Consider the following 23,575-nt stretch of genomic DNA (forward strand, 5'->3'; position numbering starts at 1 on the left):
ATTCATTAAGTTAAAAAAAAATAACAACATTTAAATATTTAATAGAAACAGTAAAATAAGAGAATTAAAGCATTCCCAATTTACTTCATTTTTCAGGCTTCTTCTGCTTTTTATATAATTATCAACCTTTGTAAATTGTTGCGTGGTCAAAATAATTTTGATACAAAACTTAAACCGAAATCTGAACGTGATGTTTTTTTTTCCTGAGCGTTGATTCGTTGAACATGAGCTGTCATAATGACGCGTGCGTCGACGTCACACGCAGCGTCAGATTCATTTCAAACTGGTCGGCGGTTAATAGAAAACAAGCTCTAGCAACGAGGACTGAATTTATACACAAACTTACCGAATCTAAACTCAATTCAAGATGTCTAAGACGCTGAAGGGAATCACTCTGAAGGGGAGTGCGGAACTTGTTGCCGAATTTTTCTGTAAGTACTCATTTTCGGACAGATCGATGCGTTTCATGGCGTCTGTAATGTTTGTCGTGGTCACAATAGAAATAGAATTGAACTCGAATTGCATCCTGGGGCGTGCGAATATTGTTTCTAGAGTCTCGTGCCATTGTTAAAGTTGACTGCTGTTTTAATCTCAAACTTGTGGTTTTAAGATGCTAATAATATGTAATCGTTAACCCCCTTGACATGAAATAGTCGGAAAAATCTAATGAAAAAAAAAAACATTAGACATTTAGACTATCAAATTAATTTAAATAGATTATGGAGTTCAAACTCGAGAAGGAAAAAAACAGTGAAATTTATTCAAAGGCTCAAAATATGCGATTTGTTGCTAAACTCATATTTTTGTGGCCAAAAAGTATGATAAAATAAATCAATTAAAGTATAGCAAAGTATCTAGTTGCATAAAATGCATATATAAATATCTGACAGTAAACTTTCCTTTAAAAGCCTGATGATCATATTTGATAGTGTTGAAATAACGTTACTATTGAAATATTACTAACAATTTCTACAAGACAGAACGTTTGTACAGTTACTATATACAGTTAGCAGTAATGTGCTTTGTGTCTGTTCCAGAAAATAACTACTATTTTAAATAAATGAATAATATATATTTTGTGTGTGTAGCGTTCGGGATCAACAGTATTCTCTACCAGCGAGGGATTTATCCAGCAGAAACCTTCACCAGAGTCACACAATACGACATGAGTCTCCATCTCACCACCGACTCCAAGCTGAAGAACTACCTCACCAACGTCATCACACAACTCAAAGGTGCGTCACACACACAAACACACACAAGTCTGCTGTCGTGTGTGTTCTCTGGTCCGGTGTGTGTGCTCAGTGTGTCCGTCTCTCCGCAGAGTGGCTGTTCGACTGCACCGTTCAGAAGCTGGTGGTCGTGATCACGTGTTTGGAGACCAACGAGGTCCTGGAGCGATGGCAGTTCGACATCGAGTGTGACAAGACGGCGAAGGAGAGCGGGTACGAGTCTGAACCCGTCTCGCGTCAGAATAAACACTCGCTATCATCTTCACATTCAATCGCCGCGACGAATCGGTCATTCAAACGAGACCCGATTCTTTTCGATATCAATATTATAAAACATTTAATTGTAGTGGAATATCACGAACACAAATCAACAGACTAAAGAAAAGCAACTAGCATACATTTCAAGCATTACAAAGACACAAACACTTAGTTATTAATAAAAAAACGGCAATCACAACAAATAGATGCAACTGAACAAAGATACGATTGAAAGAAAGGGTCTTAAAATTTTCAGTATTAATTTACAGAAATTAATAATAATAAAATAAAGCTACATTAGTGATTTTTTTGTTACTTAAATAATCACTCAAACACGTGTCTTTTGTAGTTTGATTAGTGTTATTATAGAGACGCTGTCACTTTAAGAGCTGCGCGGATATACTCTTACGTGTGTGTGTAGCTCTGAAAACACTTCAGTGGTTTGAAGTCATATTGAAATGCTCACAAAGGAATCAATAAGAGGAATCAAAATGTTAAATATCATATCAAGTATTGGATTCGCAGCCCTAGCCGTGACGTGAACCGATTTAGCTTGAATGCTGTCTTGCGAATATGAATGTTCATAAGTGTGTGTTGCAGTGCTCCCCGGGAGAAGTCCATGAAGGCGATCCAGGAGGAGATCCGCTCGGTCATCCGGCAGGTCACCGCCACCGTCACCTTCCTGCCGCTGCTGGAGACGGCCTGTGAGTACAGCCGGGTCACGGGGTCACGGCGGGGCCATAACCATACACAGGAGGATTAATAGTCTACTGATTAGAGCCAGACCGATATATCGGCAGACCGATATTATCGGCCGATATTAGGAACTTTCAGAACTATCGGTATCGGCAGTTATAATGGCCGATAAATGAATATTTCAAAAATAAAATAAAAACGGACGAAACACGCTTGAACCATGTCATGAGTGTTGGAGTTGTATAGTTTGTCCACCAGAGGGCGCTCTACACCGTTCCTGTTGGCAACACTCGTTGAGTTGGTCACGATACATACATTGTTTGAATAACAATTAAAAGATCATCCCCATCAGTTCTCTTAACTCAAATAAGCATGACAAAATTTGTGACTATCATCTCCAGTTTAAAAAAATAAATAAAATATCGGCCGATATATCGGATTTTAAAACCCAAAAATATTTGTATCGGTATCGGCCAGGCTCTACTCCTGATTGTTTACTCTCCTCACGTCCTTCCAGAAAAACATGGAGGTTTTTTTTGTGATTGTTACGGGCAAAAATCCTTGATTACGCGGCCCGTACCTTTAAAAATGCGATGGGATATTTATGCAAATTTATGCTTTGCGGGAACTTGCAAAAACTGTGGTTTAATGGAAAAAAAAAAAAAAGCGATTCCCCAACACCGTTCTCACTCGGCTCCTTAAAGTAAAGAGTAATTTCTTAATACTTATCATAAACCATAGACATCACAGAAAGTGCTGGAATATTTCAGTTTTATCTAAGAGTTCTGTATCTTTACACAAGGAATATGCTACAACTTCTGTAAAAATTAATAAATCAAATATAAAAAATATAAAGTTTGCTCCTGTTTTACAGCTTTTCGATGTCACTTCATAACGTTCCCATGGCAACCGGGGAAAACGGTGGCTCTCGTCTGAAGCAAACGCAACATTTAACTTTCTGTTAAGATACGTGACTTTTTACAACGAAAATGCGAGGATTATGAAATCACGCAATATTTTGCACATAAATCTGCAATTAGTGCGGCGTATATGAAACGTGCATTAATATACGGACTTCGGCTGATTATGCATTAAATCATGCGTTTTTCTGGAGGGACTGCAAGATGTTCTTTTTTTCTTCAGTGGTAAAGAAATGAAGGTTTTTGAGGGTAAATTGTGCCAGTGATTAGTTTAATCTCAGCAATTTTGCATATGCAAATTTTTTGGCCCCACTTTATATTAGGTGTCTAACTACTATGTTGTGTCTGATTAAGTATAGTTTACTTGTGTTGATGTATTGCAAAACAGGAAGTACTTTATTTTACAATAACCGGGTACCAAATCTTCACCCATATTGTTACCTTATATATATATTATATCATATGTCCTGTTCGTTCAGGAGCGGTGTGTTTGATCCGTGTCATTATAGATGTAATTACAGTGTTTGATTCAAACGTTAAAGCACATTGAAGTTATATTACGATCTGACCAACACCTCTTCTTCAGGCGCGTTCGACCTGCTGATCTACACGGATAAAGACATGCAGGTGCCGGAGCAGTGGGAGGAGTCAGGCCCGCAGCTCATCGACCAATCAGAGGAGGTGCGCCTGCGCTCCTTCACCACCTCCATTCACAAGGTCAACAGTATGGTGGCCTACAAGAGGACAAACTCCGTGTGATCGCGCCGGCGCTCGCTGTGTCTTCAGTCCTGTGTATATATCTATATAAAGCTTATTTCTTATTTTGTTGTTTTAAAGACTGTATTTCCTAATACAGAAAATAAATTTCTTGTTTCCAAGATTGTACTGCATTTCTTTGATTACTCGCAGTTTCCTCTAGATGGAGACACAGATCTAACTTTACATATCGAGCCTGTCAAGATAAATGTGTTCCCAAATTCAAACGTATTTATTTGTCTATCGAGTGTGAGGTTAATGAAGGCTTTAGTGTCGCATTAATTACACTGAACAGAGACGCGAAGGACTCGATTATGAAGATGTGGATCAGCATAAAGTGTGTGGACATCAGTGTGTTAATGTCGACGAGAGAAACACCTCAGGCATCATTCCCGTCAGAAGAGCCAAGATTTATATCCTAAAGCGGTGGTTGATTAGGATTTCATTTTTCTAACTGTAGCTAGTGTGTAATGTTGCTGTTTGAGCATAAACATCTGCAAAGTTACAACGCTCAAGGAGAGATTAGCTTTTAAAGAAATTACTTTTAAAGGACTACAACAAACGGCTGGTGGAACTACATGAACTTCCTCCCGGTTAGTGGCATCGTTAAGAAACTCCGCGAAAACAGAATATGCTAATGAGTGACTAGAAGATTAGTTAGCTTCATAAACTCACCAACTATCCATTCAGAAATGTCCTGTTGTCTACATGTCGTCACTTCTCCGGTCTCCATCATTATCGGACTCTGGATTGATCATAAAAGGCAAAAGTTTTTGAAATGTTTGAGGTAATCTGAGCTCAAACACACACACATACACCAGAGAGTTTTTCAACGGCTCTGACACTCACGTGTTCGTGAAGCTCCACCCCCTGTGCCGGGAGCAGCAACTCATTTGCATTTAAAGGGACACACAAAACAACATGTTTTTACTGACCCTCAAAAAAGGTAAAATTTTAACATGCTGTATGAAAATATCTGTAGGGTATTTTGAGCTAAAACTTAACATACTTTTTACACGATCACTACACAAAGACTTATTTTACATCTTGTGAAAAGGGCATTATATCACCGCTTTAAGTAACCAGAGGAGTATGTGTGAAATGCTGTACTTTTAAGTTTTTATTCTACATATTTTTTCTTCATATTTTGTTGATTTATCTCTATTTGAACTCTTTCATCCCCAGGGTTTCTGATTTTTTTTAAACCAAATTTTGATGGCCTCCAGAATATGTTGTATGAATATCAATCAAATGAAAAAACAGATCCTCTGCTTTAAACAAACAAATAAAAGCCATTTTATTCTAGCTTTTTTTTTTTTTTTTGACTTGAATGTGGGCGCATTTCGTTCAAAAAAAAAAAAAGAAAAGAAAATCATAATTGTATAGAAAGAAACTACTTTTTTAAGCATTTTCCATTGCGGTACAACATTGCCATATGGTAACATTTCCCCCCAAATTTGTTTGATTTGTAAGATTGACTATTTAATGTAATAAAATAAAATATTTCAGAACATAATGCATACCATAGAGTGGGTTAAAGTGCTTTTAACTCTTTCCCGTCACTGACGAGTTTTCTGCGCTTTAACCGTTATCCACTAGAGGGCGCTGTCACGCATCTGACAGAATCTCAGCATCAAAAACACAAATGAAGAAGCAGAAACATGTGAAATTACACGACCATCAAAAGCATAAAAATCTAAACGTTACGGAAAGAAATGTCGACCCAGGACTTTCTTTTGATGCATTTAATGTTTATATATTCATACAACAATATTCTGGGGCCATAAACGTTTTGTGAAAATATGCATAAATTAAGTTGGCAACTTTAAAAAAAAACAAATGCTGGGAGGTAAAGAGTTAATTAAGGCCTACATATCACATTAAATATTGTAAAATAATAACTTGAATTGAAATGACTAGATCCAGACCAGGTTTCTTTTTGAACTTTACATGTCTACAGACATCTTATTTCCATCCCAATACAAGTACTTGCTGTGATTTAATTAAATTAACACACATTTGAGTAACAGATGATAAATAAGTTCACATATCACAAGTATGCAATGCAAGTGAACAAAACAAAAAATCTACAACATGATATAAAGGTATTTTACAAAGTGACGTGAAAGAGTTTAAACAGTGAAAAACGACTGTATTCAACGTGTTCGTTTAAATATCAGCTTACGCTAACAGTGCAATATAGCAAACTTAGATGTGCGTATATCAGTAATTCAGTGAGAGCTTCACAAACACACCAGGAACATTCTGGACTCAATACGAGTGGATATGCTGTCGATTACCACGAGAAATTATTTAGATTTTAAAAACATACACTCGTTTAACTCTACATCTCGGATTAATGGTTATTATCGCCGTCATTCATCGCAGTTTCCAGAGCTAATCCGTGAGTACATGCGTTTAACTTCTGAATGGATTATTTCTTAGAAAGCGAGCAAAGATAAACGTCTTAGTTCGTCCGTTTTAATCAACGAATCTCTTATTTACACCGTTTCTACACGTTATTTGTTATAATCAGAGGAAGAAAAGATTACTGACTCTCAAAATGAATGAATCTTTATTCGAGTCATTTAAAGCCACTTAAATGAATGAAATGACTCGATTAAAGATTTGTTCATAGTTCATTTAAATGTTATACTTTTAACGGCCGAATTCCCCGAACACATCCACCGACGCAACCGTGATCACGTTCTGAATTAAGAAATCATTATAAAACAGCCAGAGATAATTGACATGGAACACAAAACCTTCCGAATCTTTCGTTCATTTGTCACGTGACAGACACAATGTTCACGAATGGCTCTGATTGGCCATTGCGTTCAAGAAATCAGCAGACATGCCTGTGATTGGCTGCATTGCTCAACGCTACAAAACACGTTAACACGATTGGTCACAGGTTCGAAAAATACGACTTTTCTGCCTTTGGAATGTCTTGCCCATTAGAGTCTGAAATTTTCGCACGTTAAATCGTGTACATTTTCGTTTTTTTTTAAGGTGCTTTATAAATAAACTTTGATTTGATTTGATTTAAAGAATAAATACGACCTCATGTTTTGTCAATCATGTTTACACACTGCCTCCGAAACTTTCGCCCGTCATAAAAAAAATTCAGACCGTTTTCTACGTATTTCTGTGTAGTGAAAATTCGGGGGTCACCGAATGACGAATATGAAACAACGCATATGAAACTTTCGGACTCAGTGTACTGTACTATTTAATGTTGTTTGTTTTTACCAAGCAGAACCTCCCGGTCTCTCTCTTGAATCCAACACTGAAAGAGTTAACCTGCAGTTCCTCCACTGGCCACTAGAGGCGCTGCAGAAGAGACTCAATCCCATAGACCTGCATGTTAAAATGACCAACTTTACAGCAGAATAAAACATGTTTACAGTCTGGTGTTAAAAGTGGCTTTGGTATATATCGCTAATGTTTCCCTTCATGACGACTGTGAGGGGGTGAATATTTTTATAACTCATCCGTTTGAATTATATTAAGCCTTAAAGTTCTGCATAATTAAGGGCGTGGCCACTTGAGTGACAGGTGGATTGCCACTGATGTCACTAGCCATTTGTCTGCTAACATTAGCATCACGTTACCTCAGCTAATCCGCCTCGTTTTCAGTCATTCGCGAGTGACGCGCTAACGTGATGGCGACGGCCAGCTCCGCCCACTTTTGGGCATCACAAAAACTACAATTTTTTTTTTTACAGCCTACGTTTTTTGTGATGAAATGATTTTCTGTGGTAACAGCATTTCACAAATACTTGTAATGAACCTGGAACATTCCTCCAATGAGTCAAGATGTTTTAGTGACAGTTTTAAAGCACGTCTCTTCATCCGCTGGATCATCAAGTGTTTTATCGCACATCAACCTCGATTCAAGAAGTGACTTTATTCTGATACATCTTTCACCCAAGCCTCCTCGAGCGTGCTGTCGTCACACCAGTCTTGCAGTCCTTCAGTCTCTGGGGAAGGCCAGGGAATGATGCGAAGAGTCTGAGGGAGACGGGGAGTTTAAAGTCCTTCTTTCAGCAGAGCTCCTTCTTCTCCTTGTTCAGCGAGAAGCTTCCAATTCTGCCTGTTCTTCCTACATCCCTCCAGCAGGGGGGAGCAGTTCTCCGAGAGACCCGTCAGCGCCTGCGCACACAAGCACAGGACAGCAGGAGAAGAAGATGACGTTATGAAGACAGACTTGAGAGATTAAAAGCGTTTAAAAAACTTAATGTTTGAAGGCTTTTGAGCCATCAGATAGATGGATGGATGGATGGATGGATGGAAAAACGAATGGATGGATGGATAGATGGATGGATGGATGGAAAAACGGATGGATGGATGGAAAAACAGATGGATGGATGGATGGATGGATGGAAAAACGTATGGATGGATGGAAAAACAGATGGATGGATGGACGGATGGATGGAAAAACGGATGGATGGATGGATAGATAGATGGATGGATGGATGGAAAAACAGATGGATGGATGGGTGGATGGAAAAACGGATGGATGAATGGATGGATGGATGGATGGAAAAACGGATGGATGGATGGATGGAAAAACAGATGGATGGATGGACGGATGGATGGAAAAACGGATGGATGGATGGATAGATAGATGGATGGATGGATGGAAAAACGGATGGATGGATGGAAAAACAGATGGATGGATGGATGGATGGAAAAAATGGATGGATGGATGGAAAAACAGATGGATGGATGGATGGATGGAAAAAATGGATGGATGGATGGAAAAACAGATGGATGGATGGATGGATGGAAAAAATGGATGGATGGATGGAAAAACAGATGGATGAATGGATGGATGGAAAAAATGGATGGATGGATGGAAAAACAGATGGATGGATGGAAAAAATGGATGGATGGATGGAAAAACAGATGGATGGATGGATGGAAAAAATGGATGGATGGATGGAAAAACAGATGGATGGATGGATGGATGGAAAAAATGGATGGATGGATGGAAAAACAGATGGATGAATGGATGGATGGAAAAAATGGATGGATGGATGGAAAAACAGATGGATGGATGGATGGATGTATGGATGGAAAAATGGATGGATGGATGGATGGATGGATGGAAAAACAGATGGATGGATGGATGGAAAAACAGATAGATAGATGGATGGAAAAACGGATGGATGGATAGATAGATAGATAGATGGATAGATGGAAAAACAGATGGATGGATGGATGGAAAAACAGATGGATGGATGGATAGATAGATAGATAGATAGATAGATGGATAGATGGAAAAACAGATGGATGGATGGATGGAAAAACAGATGGATTGATGGAAAAACAGATGGATGGATAGATAGATAGATAGATAGATAGATAGATGGATAGATGGATAGATGGAAAAACGGATGGATGGATGGATGGATGGATGGATGGAAAAACAGATGAAAATAGATAGACATATACATATAAATAAATAAATGGATAGATAGATGTCGCTAGCATGATTTAACACATTAACATATTTCTGGCTTGATTAGCATTTGAGTGATAACGTAAATTTGCACATTTGTCAACATTGTTAACACGAATTAGCACATTGTTAGCATGTTGCTAGCATGATTCATCAATCTGCTAACATGTTATAGCATGTTTGCTAGGGATGTTTTTATTTGCTAGCATGTTTTAGCATGTTTCCTAACCCTATTGCTATTATTTTCCATTAATGTGTATGTTGCTAACATGATTTAACATGTTGCCAATATGTTTTAGCATGTTGCTAGCATGATTTAGCACACATTGCTAGGACGGTGTGTATGACTCATTACTAGCATGTTTCTAGCATTAATTTGCAATCACTAGCGTCCGTAGTGGATTAGAATGACTTGTGATTTACCTCATATAACTGCGTACAAATGGCATCAATGAAAGACACTTGCATGCTGGGAATTTGATCCTGCTTCTCCCGGTTCATCAGATCCTTGGAAAGAATAAAGTCACATGGTTATTGAGAGCTGGTTCTTAACGACTGAAACACGACATTAACGTTTCTATAAAGTAAGTAAAGCGCTTACAATAGGCTCAATGTTCAGCTCTCTCCGCTCCTTATCGCCTTGTTCAAAGAACTCTGTGGCAACCAGTTCTGCGATCTGTGGAGACACAAACGTGAATTATTGAATCTGCACGGCTATTTCATCTCAAACATCAAATGCTGATCAAGTCATGTCTGTTTATAGTTGGCTTTTCTGCCTTTGCCAAAGTGTTTTATTAGATAGCCAGATATCGGTCACATGACTCCACAGACTGTGTGTAGAATACAAAACTGAACGCTCGATGTGTGTGTTCTGTCCACTGTGATCTAACAATAGTGTGTGAATCGTGCACTTTTGGTCTTAAAGTGACAGTGCGTAATAAACCTAATGCTGCCTGTGCCCTTAACAGTAATCAAACAAAAAAGAGAAAAGAGAAAAGCATTCACTGCTCTTTAATAGCTTTAATAAGGATTAATTATATTTAATTTATAGAAATATATGTCTACTTGAAAGAATAATGTATGCAAGTTATATCCTTCATTGAAAAGAAGATGTGTTTTACTTCAGGAGGAGTTTTATTTAATTTCAAGTAGTTAAATCTGTGTCTGTATTGCACGTCTAAACTTTAAAATCATCCATATTAACATATTAAGCGAGAGTATATAATGAGTTTGGAAATTTTAGAGAAATTCTAAATTAATGCATTACACGGCCCAGATTCTGTACAGGTGGATTGAACACGGCCCAGATGTGGCCCGGATCCGGGATGACACTATCTTGCCTTCTCATTTTAAGAGCCTCATGTATGTACAGTAAAAAATAAGTCAGTCTAAAGGTCATGCGTTTGCATAATTCTTGATTATAATGTATTCTTGGTTGTTTTATTAGAGTTTAAAGGTCTAAATTATGTCATTTAAATTATGTTGAGGAACTGAACCTTCACCGGTTAATTACTGAAGAGAACAAGAGCAGGACGTGATGATGACATTACAAAAGCAATCTTAAAGTCCCCTTGTTTAATGTTGTTTATGTGTCTATGTGGTGTTTTTTTTAAAGGAGAACTCCGGCGCAAAATGAACCTTTGGTCTAATTACACATTGTTACCTATTCAACCGTTATCTGAGATTTGTTTTCATGATTGTCGAATGTAAATAGTTTTATGTCTAAAAACAGTTTAGCCTATAACGCTAGTATAACGCTAGTAAATAGGGCATAGAGTAATGACAAATAAAAATCGCTTGTTATTACCACTAACAAGGCTCAAAATATCCCCACACTAACACGACAGCATAATAAGAGTCCCTACATTTAAACCGAAGCGAAGTGTCCAAACAGTTTAATAAGAAGATATTTTATACACACAGTCAACTTCGCGAATACAGGAAGAAGCCATCTTGGAAAAATAGTCTCTACCAGTCGATCTTCGAACGCCGATCCAAGTGCGCTGAACTGTGCAGAATCTCATATGATCCGTTGTTTCCGGAAGAAACACAAACACGAACCATTTTCTTCTCTTCAATATGTACACGTAGCTACTGTTCGCGCTCACATTATCACCTTATTCACATCTCACCAGCGCACTTGGATCGGCGTTCGTAGATCGACTGGTAGAGACTATTTTTCAAAGATGGCTTCTTCCTGTATTCGCGAAGTTGACTGTGTGTATTAAATATCTTCTTATTAAACTGTTTGGACACTGACAAAGTTCTCAATACTTCGGTTTGAATGTAGGGACTCTTATTATGCTGTCGTGTTAGTGTGGGGCTATTTTGAGCCTTGTTAGTGGTAATAACAAGCGATTTTTATTTGTCATTACTCTTTGCCCTATTTACTAGCATTATACTAGCGTTATAGGCTAAACTGTTTTTAGAGATAAAACTATTTACATTCGACAATCATGAAAACAAATCTCAGATAACAGGTTGAATAGGTAACAATGTGTAATTAGACCAAAGGTTCATTTTGCGCCCGAGTTCTCCTTTAACACACACCGTGTGTAAGTTGTGTAAGTATTTCCTCCTTAAAACTGCAGTGAACCAAAAACGCACTTTGAAATCGCTGGTGTTTCTGACGTCACAAACCACCTTGTAACCAATCAGATCAACGTGTGATCGTCAACCAGTGGATCTCTGAGCGAGTGGGGGCGGGGCTTATCTGCATATTCATAGAACCGCACATACTAAATGAGGCGAGGGTGTCGAGTTACATGGAAGATTTTTTTTTAAGGCATTTTTCAAGGAAAAAACTTGTAAAGTATTAAGGGATAAAGTGATTGACTACAGGAGGACTGATTTTAGACGAATGCGTCTGGCTTCTTATCGCATTTACCTTCTTCTGGACTGGCCAGGGTTTAGTGATCGCAGAGATATCACACGCTGTCATCAGCATCGACCTGCAGAAGATCATAACATCAAAACCAAGAAACAAACAAACGGCACTGCGCTGTTCGTGTGTGTCGGACGCTCACCTCAGCAGATCTCGGTGACTCTCGTCCTCCCAGACGAACTGACTGTTCTTCGCCAGCTCGAAAAACTCGGTTCTCTTTCTGCAGACACAAAGACTGGCTTTATGAACGAACAACACGATGTGTGTGTGTGTGTGTGACATCTGGAACCTACTTCATGTAGAGAGCGAGATCTGTGGCTAAAATAGCTTTCTCAATCATCTTCAGTGTGGCCTTGTACTCGTCCAGAGAGAGAGCACTCAGAATCTGATTACCCTGAGAGAGAGAGAGAGAGAGAGAGAAGAGTATTAAATATATTATTATTGCAAGATGAAATAAATAAATCGCATATTAATATATTTTTATATGATAATAAATGTGTGTAAAACAACATAAAAACCACATTTTCAGTCTCCAAAATATTTTGTTGTATGAATATCAAACATGCAATATGTCAAAAGAAAGAAGAGAGCCTCATAAATCAGTTTTATTCGAGCGTCACGGGTCGACATTTCACTCAGTTTTGATGAATATGATTTTGGGAAGGATTTTGAAGGCCGATACCGATACAAATATTTTTGGGTTACAAAAACCGATATATCGGCCGATATTTTATTTATTTATTTGAAACTAGACATGATAGTCACAAATTTTGTCCTGCTTATTTGAGTTTAGAGAACTGATGGGGATTTTCTTTTAATTGTTATTCAAGCAATGTATGTATCGTGACCAATTCAACGAGTGTTGCCAACAGGAACGGTGTAGAGTGCCCTCTGGTGGACAAACTATCCAACTCCAACACTCATGACATGGTTCAAGCGCGTTTCGTCCGCTTTTATTTTATTTTTGAAATATTCATTTATCAGCCATTATAACTGCCGATACTGATAGTTTGGAAAATGCCTAATAATATCGGTATCGATATATCGGTCTGGCTCTAAATTCCCCTCGTTTGTGCTTCTTCTTCTCCTGTGTTTTGATCAGGACACTCAGTCAGTATTGCTAACTTTTTTCAAAGGAAAGTAGCTAACGCCGGTCCTAAATGAAGCGCACACACACACACACACACACTCACAGGGCTGTTGAGGATCATGAGACACTGGTCGAAGTGGTGATGCTCCATGGTGGAGTGGCAGTAGAGCTGGGCCAGCGGATGCTCACTTCTGTGGAAACAGGGAAACATACGGCATCAGTCGCACCTTTACATCGATCACACACACACACACACACACACTAAGCCAAAGCACAAACCTTTTGATGTAGGAGTTGTTGACACCTCTGTGATCCAAATCGTGGCTCAATGTCGCAATCATTAAAGCTAAAATCTCCAAATCACTCAGATTATTCTGTCAATCAAAACACAGCTTTATTACAATATTACAACAACTCTGAAAGTCACTAAACACACTGTCTGAACGGGGAACTCCTACTAATGCATATGCAATAAAAATAACCCTGTCCTCATATTTCAGTGCTAATTTCTCCCTTTGGTAAATCTTTAACACCTAAAAGTTTGTAGTTTGGCCCTAAATCTTCAACCAAATGAAACAATATTGCGAGTCAGGGATTGAACACTGTCAAACACAGCCATGCTATCTAAACACAGATGCAGTCACACTTTATGTAAATCCACAACCAAACTAAATCCAATTAGAATTTAGAAAATGACCAAATTATTTTTTTATATCAAAGGAATGTACTATATTTAAGTTTAATAATGTTTTTTTATTTAATATTTTGTATTTTTAGGATATTTTATGCTACTAAATTAAAAAAAACGTAAAAAAAGTTACAGAATTTTACGTTTATATGAAAAATGCACGAAAAGTACTATTTTCAATTTTTACATGAAATGTATATTTTCAAAAACACATTACTCTAAAACTGCAAGAAAATTAAAGCCGTAAATCCGAACAAGTTTCCAAATTTGAGTCTGATATCTCAGTAAACGAGCGTTCAGTGAGAGTGTGTGTGGCTGCAGTACCGAACGCTTCCACTAGAGGAAACTCTCCATTCATTTCCAATGCGCTCGTGTTTGACCGCGAGAAACACAAGTGTGCCTGTTTTTTACAGGACCATTAAACTTGTTTGAATCATGAATTGTTTTGTGTTTACACAGCAATTGCAAAAACCTTTACCAAGTTTCATACCATTCTGAAAAAAAACGTAAAATAAGCAAACTAAATCCAATTAGAATTTAGAAAATGACCAAATTATTTTTTTTTTATATCAAAGGAATGGACTATATTTAAGTTTAATAATGTTTTTTTATTTAATATTTCGTATTTTTAGGATATTTTATGGTACTAAATTATATTTACGCAGTATTTATAATCCATTTATTCACTTTTTGAGCATTTGACATGCGGCAGATTATTGCTGAAGTGAAAAAAAAAAACGTTAAAAAAGTGACCTTAAAAAAAATTACTGAATTTTACGTTTGTATGAAAAATGCACGAAAAGTACTATTTTCAATTTTTATATGAAATTTATTTTCAAAAACAAATTACTCTAAAACTGCAAGAAAATTAAAGCCTTTACCATGTTTCAAACCATTCTGAAAAAAAAAAAAACGTAAAATGATCGGGTCAAAAACGTCCGAAGAGCACCAGACGGTTTAGTTCTCAATTCATAAATACCAAATAATTCTCAATTGTGAGAAGCTAACTCCACATAAAGCTCTTCCTGGTACTTACTATTCAAAGAAAGCAGGCGTTTCTATCAGGGCAGGAGTGTAAACGCAAATGATTAACTCGCACCGTCAACAACAGGAGACGTTTATAGGGGAACACGCAATAAAAACCGTTCCGCTAGTTTCATTCCTGCTAAACTGGCTTCTCTATAAAAGGAAATAAGCTGCACATCTCACTGTAGATCATCAAGCTCAGTGTGTGTGTGTGTTAAAGTGGTTTTACTGGTTTATGCCACGACTGGCGCCAGCGTTTGTTATCAGATCCACTGACCTGGACCCGGCCGGACTTCAGCACGGCGAACATGCACTGCGACGTGTTGAACGCGTGTCTCCAGTTGTGATAAACCACGTTCTTCCTGTAGTTCTTCTTCACGCTTAAGATCCACTGGCACAGACTCTGGAACAACAACTCACTTTTAAAGCTATAAAGATTACACAAGTATTCAGACATTTCGCACATTCGTTTATTCGTTATAGTTTTGAAAATGGTAATAAAATATGATAAAATACTGGTTTTGTCCGTCCTTCTGTTAGACTCGCACACATGAATTATGTTGAATATCTGTCAGCTGTTAAATTTAAAGCTGCAGTCCGTCGTTTTTCCTCTTTGGCGCCATCTCTGTTCGAAATCTGCAACTGCAGTCATTATCAGCGTTACGTGGGTTGTGTCTCGGCGCGGATGAATCCGATGCGTTGAGGACAGTTTTGGAAGTATGACCAAAATTATTTTTCTTACCCAATTGGCAGATAATTTAGCTTATTTTAAGCAAAAACTCACTCTTTTTTATATTGATTGATTTTTTTCCCCGCAGAAAACAAGATATGATATCGTATGGCTTTTTACTTCTTAATTTAAGAATTTTTAGATATTTGGACTGGAAACAAGACCTTTTAGACTGCAAATAATAAAAAAATAAAATAAAAAAACGTACAAAAGAAACGCAGAGTCTCAAAATTACATGCAAAGTAATTTAACTTACTCAAATTTGTCGAACATCAATCGCGTGATTTTGGAAATTCGTTTTGTTTTAATAAAATCCCCTAATCCAAAGTGCGTAATGTAAACAGTATTTGCAGCGCCCGTACACACAACGTACCCAATTTATAATCTTTCTTGCATATGGAGCAGTAGGCTTCAAATACGCGTTTGCAACTGAAAAATTCAGATTTTCCAAGCCAAGTATCGCTAAACTTGCACTTCCCCATCGCTGAATAAAATGCGTTTTACGTCTATCTGAGACACGTGCTAATGACACGAAACCCCAAAGCTGATTGGCTGTTGCATGTTGGTCTATTTTGTAGTCGTAATACAGCGAATTATATTTGAACTAGCGAAATAAGGAACTACGACACCAAGGAATAAGAGAAAAAACATTCCCAAGCGTTTCAATGAGATTTACATGGACATAGGAACAAAACGATTAAAAGGATAAGTTCACTTTAAAAAAAAACTTTTGCTGATATGATAATTTACTCACCCCCGTGTCATCCAAGATGTCCATGTCTTTCTTTTTTCAGTCGAAAAGAAATTAAGGTTTTGGATGAAAACGTTCCAGGATTTCAATGGGGACCAAACGGTTCAAGGTCCAAATGCTCGCCTTGATCTGTTCTGCGATGCGCGTTCATGACTCTCCTGTTCATCAAAACGAACAAATCTTTTTTCGAGTCATTTGGTTAATTTAACGAACTAAATGAACGAAATGACTTGAAAAAAGATTTGTTCGTTTTGATGAGAGTCAAGAGCGCATCACAGAACAGATCAAGACGAGCATTTGTGCTTATAAAACTTAATCTTTTTATTTATTTATTAAATGAGCGATCGTTTCGCTTGATAAGACCCTTATTCATCGTCTGGAATCGTTTAAAGCCCTTTGAACAGTTTGCATTAAAACTCTCATTTGGATCTTGAACCGTTTGGTTCCCATTGAAGTCCATTATATGGAGAAAATCCTGGAATGTTTTCATCAAAAACCTTCATTTCTTTTCGACTGAAGAAAGAAAGACATGGACATCTTGGATGACACGGGGGCGAGTAAATTATCAGCAAAAGTTTTTTCAAAAGTGAACTAATCCTTTAAAATGTGATTTTGAAATTTGAAGACCCCGCGGAAACCCTGATAATAATAATATGAAAGTCATTATTTGTCTAATTGCACCTTGTACTTCATCTGAAAGTTCTGCACGAGCTTGAGGTCCACAAACATGCGTATGGTGGCTTGAGTGGTGTCGGCGTCCGACAGGTCGAAGTCGCTGAAGCTGAAGTCCATCAGTCGGAGAGACTGAGCCGAGGGGATCGTGGCGGCCTGTGGGTTCAGGACATTATTACACATTAATAATCAATGATCTGCCATCAGCAGAGTTCGCCGTCTCCTCTTCTGAAAGCCAGAGCCCATAATGCAGAGCCCATAATGCAGAGCCCATAAATCACGACTCTGTCGATCCTACAGTCAGCTTCGTCTGTTTAAACCAACATCTGCAGGACCTTTCCAAAACAAAATCACCCTGCAACCAAGACTTTTCACATTTCTGTACATTAAAGCAATGAGCCAAACAGACAAAAAATGAACAAAAAAGCATGCATATTCATATCATGGTAAATTGCAGAGTGCATTTTTGGGAAGCTTGAATGCTTGAAAAGTGGCCAAAAAAATCAAGATCCAAATAGACAAAAATACAACAACAACAAAAAAGCATGCATAATCTAATAATGAAAGGGAAAGACTTGAGGCGTCTTATCTAGTTGTCTTCTACAATTAAAACTTCTTTGATGATCAACATGCATAACTATGTTAAAATCTCAGAAGATTGCATGACCCTTAAATGCTAAATGACAAATAATGGTACTTTCTTCCAGAAGAATAAATTCTGAACTGCTGAAACGAGTCTTCATTGATTAAAGGTCTCACTTCTGTTACATATCAATGTGTGTTTGTAGCTGATTTGCATAATGCCCGCCTCTTAGCTCCGCCCTCTAACACTGTAGTGTCTCTGAGACTGGAGAGTTGGGCTCGTGTCGTTCTTGTGGAGAAGACGCTGTTTTCTGAGATTCGTCACTGTTCGCATCACTGTGATCAAGAGCTGAGATTCACATATGATAATGAGCGTTTGCTTTCTGACCAATCAGAGCAGAGCAGCTCTCAGAGAGGCGGAGCTTAGAGAGACTTGGAAGCGTTTCAGACACTGATGCTGTAATGAACATTATGAGGAAATTAAAGTGTTTTTGGACGTTGGATGCGTGTAAATGTATTGTTGGAGACTTTTTAAGGATCTGGGGATCCCAAATAAATAAGGGTTAACATTTTATTCCATCATCCTCAAAAATTAAGCAAATCTTTAGCTGATTTTACATGCTTTATGAGTTAAACAAATAGAGCTAAATCCGCATGCTGACCTTAAGAGTAATTGCTGTAATTAACAAACAAATAACTCTCAATTAAAGCAGAAATTCTGCGTTTTAATTGCCCGATTATTCTCAGAGTTAATCAGAGCCGGGTTTCTTGTGTTATGAGTAGACGGGTAATGTAAAGTAATGCTTGATATGTGAAGTAAAGCACAGTTCAATATGATATAGTGATAAATTGTAATTTACCGCAGATACCTGGAGCGCCCGCGTCTCTTCCTCTTCGGCCGACGCGTGATACGAGAGAACCTGCGGAGAGACACACACAGACGTCGGATGTTAACGGGTTAATGGACAAAGAATATGTTCACGTATCTTCTGTTATGCGATCCGGATTGTTAAAAGCGCTGTATTAATGACTTTAGGAAGTTTAGTGTTTTGTTCTTCCCTCATATTTTGAAACTTTAAAGACAAATATCCCCTCCGGACATTAAGCCACTACTGTATTATTTTTGTGTCTGACTGAGAAAATAATGAATTTGCATTGAATGCATTTTGTGCCAAAACAATGATAAATGATTCACAGTTTAGCTTGCATATATATTTCAGTTGTGCTCAATGTGTAAAGAGTTTAAGTGATCTAAGAATAGAGAAATTGTATTGTATTGTACTCCCAACATATTAAGGACATCCTATTTGTTGTCCAGCAACTTCACAATAAAATATTAAGGAGGATGCAAGCAGCATTTAGTGGCGTTCAAGCAGTTCAGGCCTTTATTTTATTTTTTTATTTAGCATACATTTATCCATTGACATAATAGACGGAAAAGACCATTTACAGCAAATTTACCTTAGGAAATATAAGGTTTTAAAGCTTTGCTACAATTATAGCACCACCTATGGTCTGATCTCCATAAAATGTTGCATGCTTGTTATTGATGTTATGTCACATATGCTCACATGTTTTTATTTAGGATTTAGAGGCTTTTGAGTGTATTTTGCCTCGCCCCTTTTCTAAATAACCCTTTAATACCATGCGAAAAAATAATTATTTATCTAGAGAGTCCAGAGAGTTGACTTAGACTGATCTGATTTTGATCGGACGAAAAACCAGGGACTATTTTTTAACTTATTCATGAATATTTAATGAACGATTTGATTGACAGCAATGGTTCTAGAGGCAAAGTTGTTCAGCTTGATGAGATCTATCAAATGACGTGCAACACCACGTGATTACAGAGCCATAAAATTCGTTAGCGCCAACTAGTGGCCGATTTGCAATTGCGAGTTATAAAATCTGAATTCTGAGAAATAAAAAGTCAGATAAAATTGCATTTTTTTTATTCAATGGCAGAAACATGTAATAAAATGAGTGACATGTATAAAACCAGACTCACCTCGAGTGTGACCTCTTGCTTGGCCATGGCTCTCTCCACGGCTTCGTACATCTGTGTATTCTGGATGCCCAGTCCACAGAAGATCGCGAAGGCCTCGAGAAACTGCTCATCGTTCCTGTTAAAGGCTTTTACTTCTCCTGACGCGTCATCCATCTTATTCACCAACTGGCAAACACCTGCATTCAGCGGCCAACACACTGATATGTGAATATTTAGCACAAAATACATATTTATTTGTATATATATTGCTGTTTTTGACCTACTGCATATGACTTTCCTTTTTCCGTGGAGCACAAAAGGGGATTTTCTAAAGAATAAACTTGAAATATAGTCTGCTTCTGAGATACTTTAATGGTAATCTTATACAGGTGTCTGTTTACTTTTATTAAATGGAAAAGGGTGCCAGACCTTTCTTTATAAATTCACTTTTTGTGATGCATGAAAGAAAGAAGTTCATACCGGTTTGGAATAAATGACCATTTTAATGTTGTATTATTCTCTATGCCTGAGATCATTAGTGGTTTATCAGCTGTCAGCAACTTAATTAACCTCTATTATAAGTCTAGATAAAAGGAGATAAAGCAATCAATTAAAAAAAGATTTATTTTCGTCACGATTGGCTCAATGAGACTATACAAAATAAGACATAAACCCTTAACAAGATGCTAAATTATTCCAACCAATTCAGACTTTGATTATTATACGGTTTATATTGCACTTGAATTCGACCAGCACCACAATGGTGATCATTGTTTAGAAACCTAATGATGTCAGTTAAAAATGCATGAGAAATTAAAAGCCAATTCTAAACTATATTTTTATGCATTTAGACGAAAAAATGATGCAAGTAAAATAAAACCACCATCAGATGATATTCTGTCCCTCCGTCCATGTGATTCTATGAGATTTTGTTTTCTTAGTTTCACAATTTAACGTGTCAATTATTGGTGTGGGATGATTAAGCGTCAGATATGAGCAATAGTAATATTAATGTTTGTCTTTTGATCATTTTAGGAACGATGTTGACTAATGGCTCAGATTGTGGAAATATTGAAAACACACATACCTATCACTTTATCTTTCTTCCCATTCCTGATTGGTGTGCAGAGAAGACTTTTGATTTGACCGTTCGAGGACTCTAGATTTTCACTCTTCCGAAAAGAAATGGGGGGAAAAAACAAATGCAATTGCAAAGTTTAAAATTCAAGCACCTTTTGGGGGAAAAGAGGCAGTTTATAGTGCAAAATTGGGGATGTGAATGTTGAGCTCTGTGAAATCCCAGAAACATCCAACCTAATCTTACGGCAATTTGTACGAATTCATATGTTTTTTGTTAAATCGTAAATATTTTACAAAATATTTGTACGAATGACCTACCTGACCTCGCCCCAAGACAAATCGTACGAATTCGTATGAATTAGCCACCTTTTACGCACTTGTACGAATTGGTCGTGAGATAGCGTTAAAACATCGGGATGATCCCATCTCAATGTTTGAATGAATAAGAGCTCTGTTAAATTCAAGAAAAATCCAACACGATCTCACGGCAATTCGTACGAATTTTACGAGGTGGCTAATTCGTACGAATTCATGCAACATCACTCGTACGATTTTTGCTAAATCGTAAATATTTTACGAGTTGCCCAATTCGCATGAATTTGTACGAATTACCTACACCTGACCCCGCCCCTAGACAAATTGTACGAATTCATAAAACATCACTCGTACGATTTTTGCTAAATCATAGATATTTTACAAGTTGCCTAATTCGTATGAATTTGTACGAATGACCTACACCTGACTCAGCCCCTAGACAAATTGTACGAATTGATACGAATTAGCCACCTTTTACTCATACGAATTGGTCGTTAGATAGCATTAAAACATCTGGATGATCCCATCCCAATGTTTGATTGAATAAGCACTTTGTTAAATCCAAGAAAAATCCAACCCGATCTCACAGCAATTCGTACAAATTTTACGAGGTGGCTAATTCGTAAGAATTCATATGACATCACTCGTATGATTTTTGCTAAATCGTAAATATTTTACGAGTTGCCCAATTCGCATGAATTTGTACAAATTACCTAAACCTGACCCCACACCTAGAAAAATCGTACAAATTCGTCCGAATTAGCCACCTTTTACTCACTCGTATGAATTCGTACGAATTAGCCACCTTTTACTCACTCGTACGAATTGGTTGTGAGATAGCGTTGAAACATTGTTTGAATGAATACGAGCTCTGTGAAATCCCAAAAAATCCAACTCGATCTCACAGAGATTCGTACAAAATTTTACAAGGTAGTTAATTTGTGCGACTATTTCATACGACCTCACTCGTACAAATTCGTAAGATTTTGTCTATATCGTACATATTTTATGAGTTGCCCAATTCGTACAAATGACCAACACCTGACCCCGCCCCAAGACAAATCGTACAAATTAGCTACCTTTCACTCACTCAATCTGTACGAATTAGTCGTGAGATAGCGTTGAAATATCGGGATGATCCCAACCTAATGTTTGAATGAATAAGCATTTATGAACACTTACAGTCCATGGAAATCGCTGGTCTTTGGTGACATCAGTGATGTTCAGCGACTCCATACTGTTCTTGACATACTGAGCGTACATATAGTTAATCTTGTTGACGTCACATTCCCTGTTAAAGACATCAACAAATGATTACGCGCTCCTGCTTATAACCACACATCATTACAATCAATCTCCTTTTGCTAGTACTAGTAATACTAATAGTAACTCCAGTCCATTACTAATAGTAATATTAATACTGCAGAAAATGTGTTTAGACACAAAAACACACTATACTCTTAACTTTGAAAAAAGTGAGGAAATCTGTTGCCTTAAAATTAGGAAGTAAATAAACGTCACGTGTAATTGCCAAAAATCCACCCAAAAATGAAAATTCTGTCAGTTTATCCTAATGTTGTTCCTTTCTTTCTTCTGTGGAACATAAAGGTGAAATGACACTCTTTTCTGATTATAATGAGATGATAAAGAAGGGGATGAGGATGTGAAGTGTAGTTTGGGTTCTTTTTTGGTCCAGATCAAAAAAACAAAATACATTTTAGTCCTGGTTTCATTTTTAAGGCCGAACCTAAAGATACAACCCCTCAATACAACCCCAATCCCAATCTGAAAAAATATTATTTTTCCTTGAAAAAATTTATTCACGCCTTAAAATATCTTGATTGTAACTCAACACCTTGCCTCATTTAGTATTCGCGGTTCTATGAATATGCAAATGAGCCCCGCCTCCACTCATTCACTCACTCAGAGATCCACTGGTTGACGATCACACGTTGATCTGGTTGGTTACAAGGTCGTCAGTGATTTCAAAGTGTGTTTTTGAGACTGTCTTTGGTTCACTGCAGTTTTAAGGAGGAAATACTGAGCAATGCTGTCAACTTAAAAGTCTTAAAGCATATTAATAATGGATTTTCACCAAAGGGACATTGCATGAGTGTGAGTTGATTTACCAATAAGAGATAAGTGAACCTCAAGCATCATATTCAAATAACAAAAAAGATATTCCACTAGAAGTCTGTAGTCTAAACTCTTGTATTGAACATTCCTGGCACTTTGCCTTGCGTTACATAATAGTAATTTGTGTGATAACCCCACCTGTTCGGGAAGTCCTCGGATCCTGCAAGCTCCTCATATTCCATGTGAAACACACTGGAGAATGTGTTCTGTAACACAAGCAGAACAGCAATTACTTACACTGAGAGGTTTGACAGAGAAGAAGGCCCGTATTTCTAATGCTATTAGAGTCTGGCTTGCCTGTGTAA

At 37.4% G+C, this 23,575-nt stretch overlaps 2 protein-coding genes across 6 annotated transcripts in view; one reads left to right on the forward strand and one right to left on the reverse strand.

The window, feature by feature from the left end:
* Positions 1-254: 254 nt before the first annotated feature.
* Positions 255-3,984, forward strand: mad2l1 (MAD2 mitotic arrest deficient-like 1 (yeast)). The gene is made up of 5 exons (XM_039690755.2): positions 255-431; positions 1,089-1,235; positions 1,325-1,445; positions 2,091-2,194; positions 3,693-3,984. The coding sequence occupies exons 1-5, from the start codon at positions 368-370 to the stop codon at positions 3,863-3,865; spliced, it is 609 nt and encodes a 202-aa protein (XP_039546689.2). The 5' UTR covers positions 255-367; the 3' UTR covers positions 3,866-3,984.
* A 1,608-nt stretch (positions 3,985-5,592) lies between these two features.
* pde5ab (phosphodiesterase 5A, cGMP-specific, b) overlaps positions 5,593-23,575 on the reverse strand; it is a 45,806-nt gene continuing 27,823 nt past the window's right edge. For 4 of the 5 annotated variants that reach the window (XM_039690875.2, XM_089132150.1, XM_039690874.2 and 1 more), the window contains exons 7-21: positions 23,409-23,476; positions 22,317-22,425; positions 20,827-20,911; positions 19,761-19,936; positions 18,613-18,672; positions 17,180-17,326; positions 15,295-15,420; positions 13,583-13,677; positions 13,407-13,494; positions 12,507-12,607; positions 12,356-12,433; positions 12,217-12,280; positions 9,931-10,005; positions 9,753-9,836; positions 5,593-8,017 (exon numbers count right to left, since the gene is read on the reverse strand). In XM_039690875.2, the coding sequence (XP_039546809.2) occupies positions 7,895-8,017; positions 9,753-9,836; positions 9,931-10,005; positions 12,217-12,280; positions 12,356-12,433; positions 12,507-12,607; positions 13,407-13,494; positions 13,583-13,677; positions 15,295-15,420; positions 17,180-17,326; positions 18,613-18,672; positions 19,761-19,936; positions 20,827-20,911; positions 22,317-22,425; positions 23,409-23,476 (1,479 nt within the window). In that variant the 3' untranslated portion in view covers positions 5,593-7,894. The remainder of the gene's footprint in view (positions 8,018-9,752; positions 9,837-9,930; positions 10,006-12,216; positions 12,281-12,355; positions 12,434-12,506; positions 12,608-13,406; positions 13,495-13,582; positions 13,678-15,294; positions 15,421-17,179; positions 17,327-18,612; positions 18,673-19,760; positions 19,937-20,826; positions 20,912-22,316; positions 22,426-23,408; positions 23,477-23,575) is intronic. The other variant, XM_039690873.2, reaches the window with a different exon arrangement.

Source organism: Pimephales promelas, chromosome 1 (genome assembly GCF_988280905.1).
Source record: "Pimephales promelas chromosome 1, fPimPro1.hap1.1, whole genome shotgun sequence".
Classification (NCBI taxonomy): Eukaryota; Metazoa; Chordata; class Actinopteri; order Cypriniformes; family Leuciscidae; genus Pimephales; species Pimephales promelas.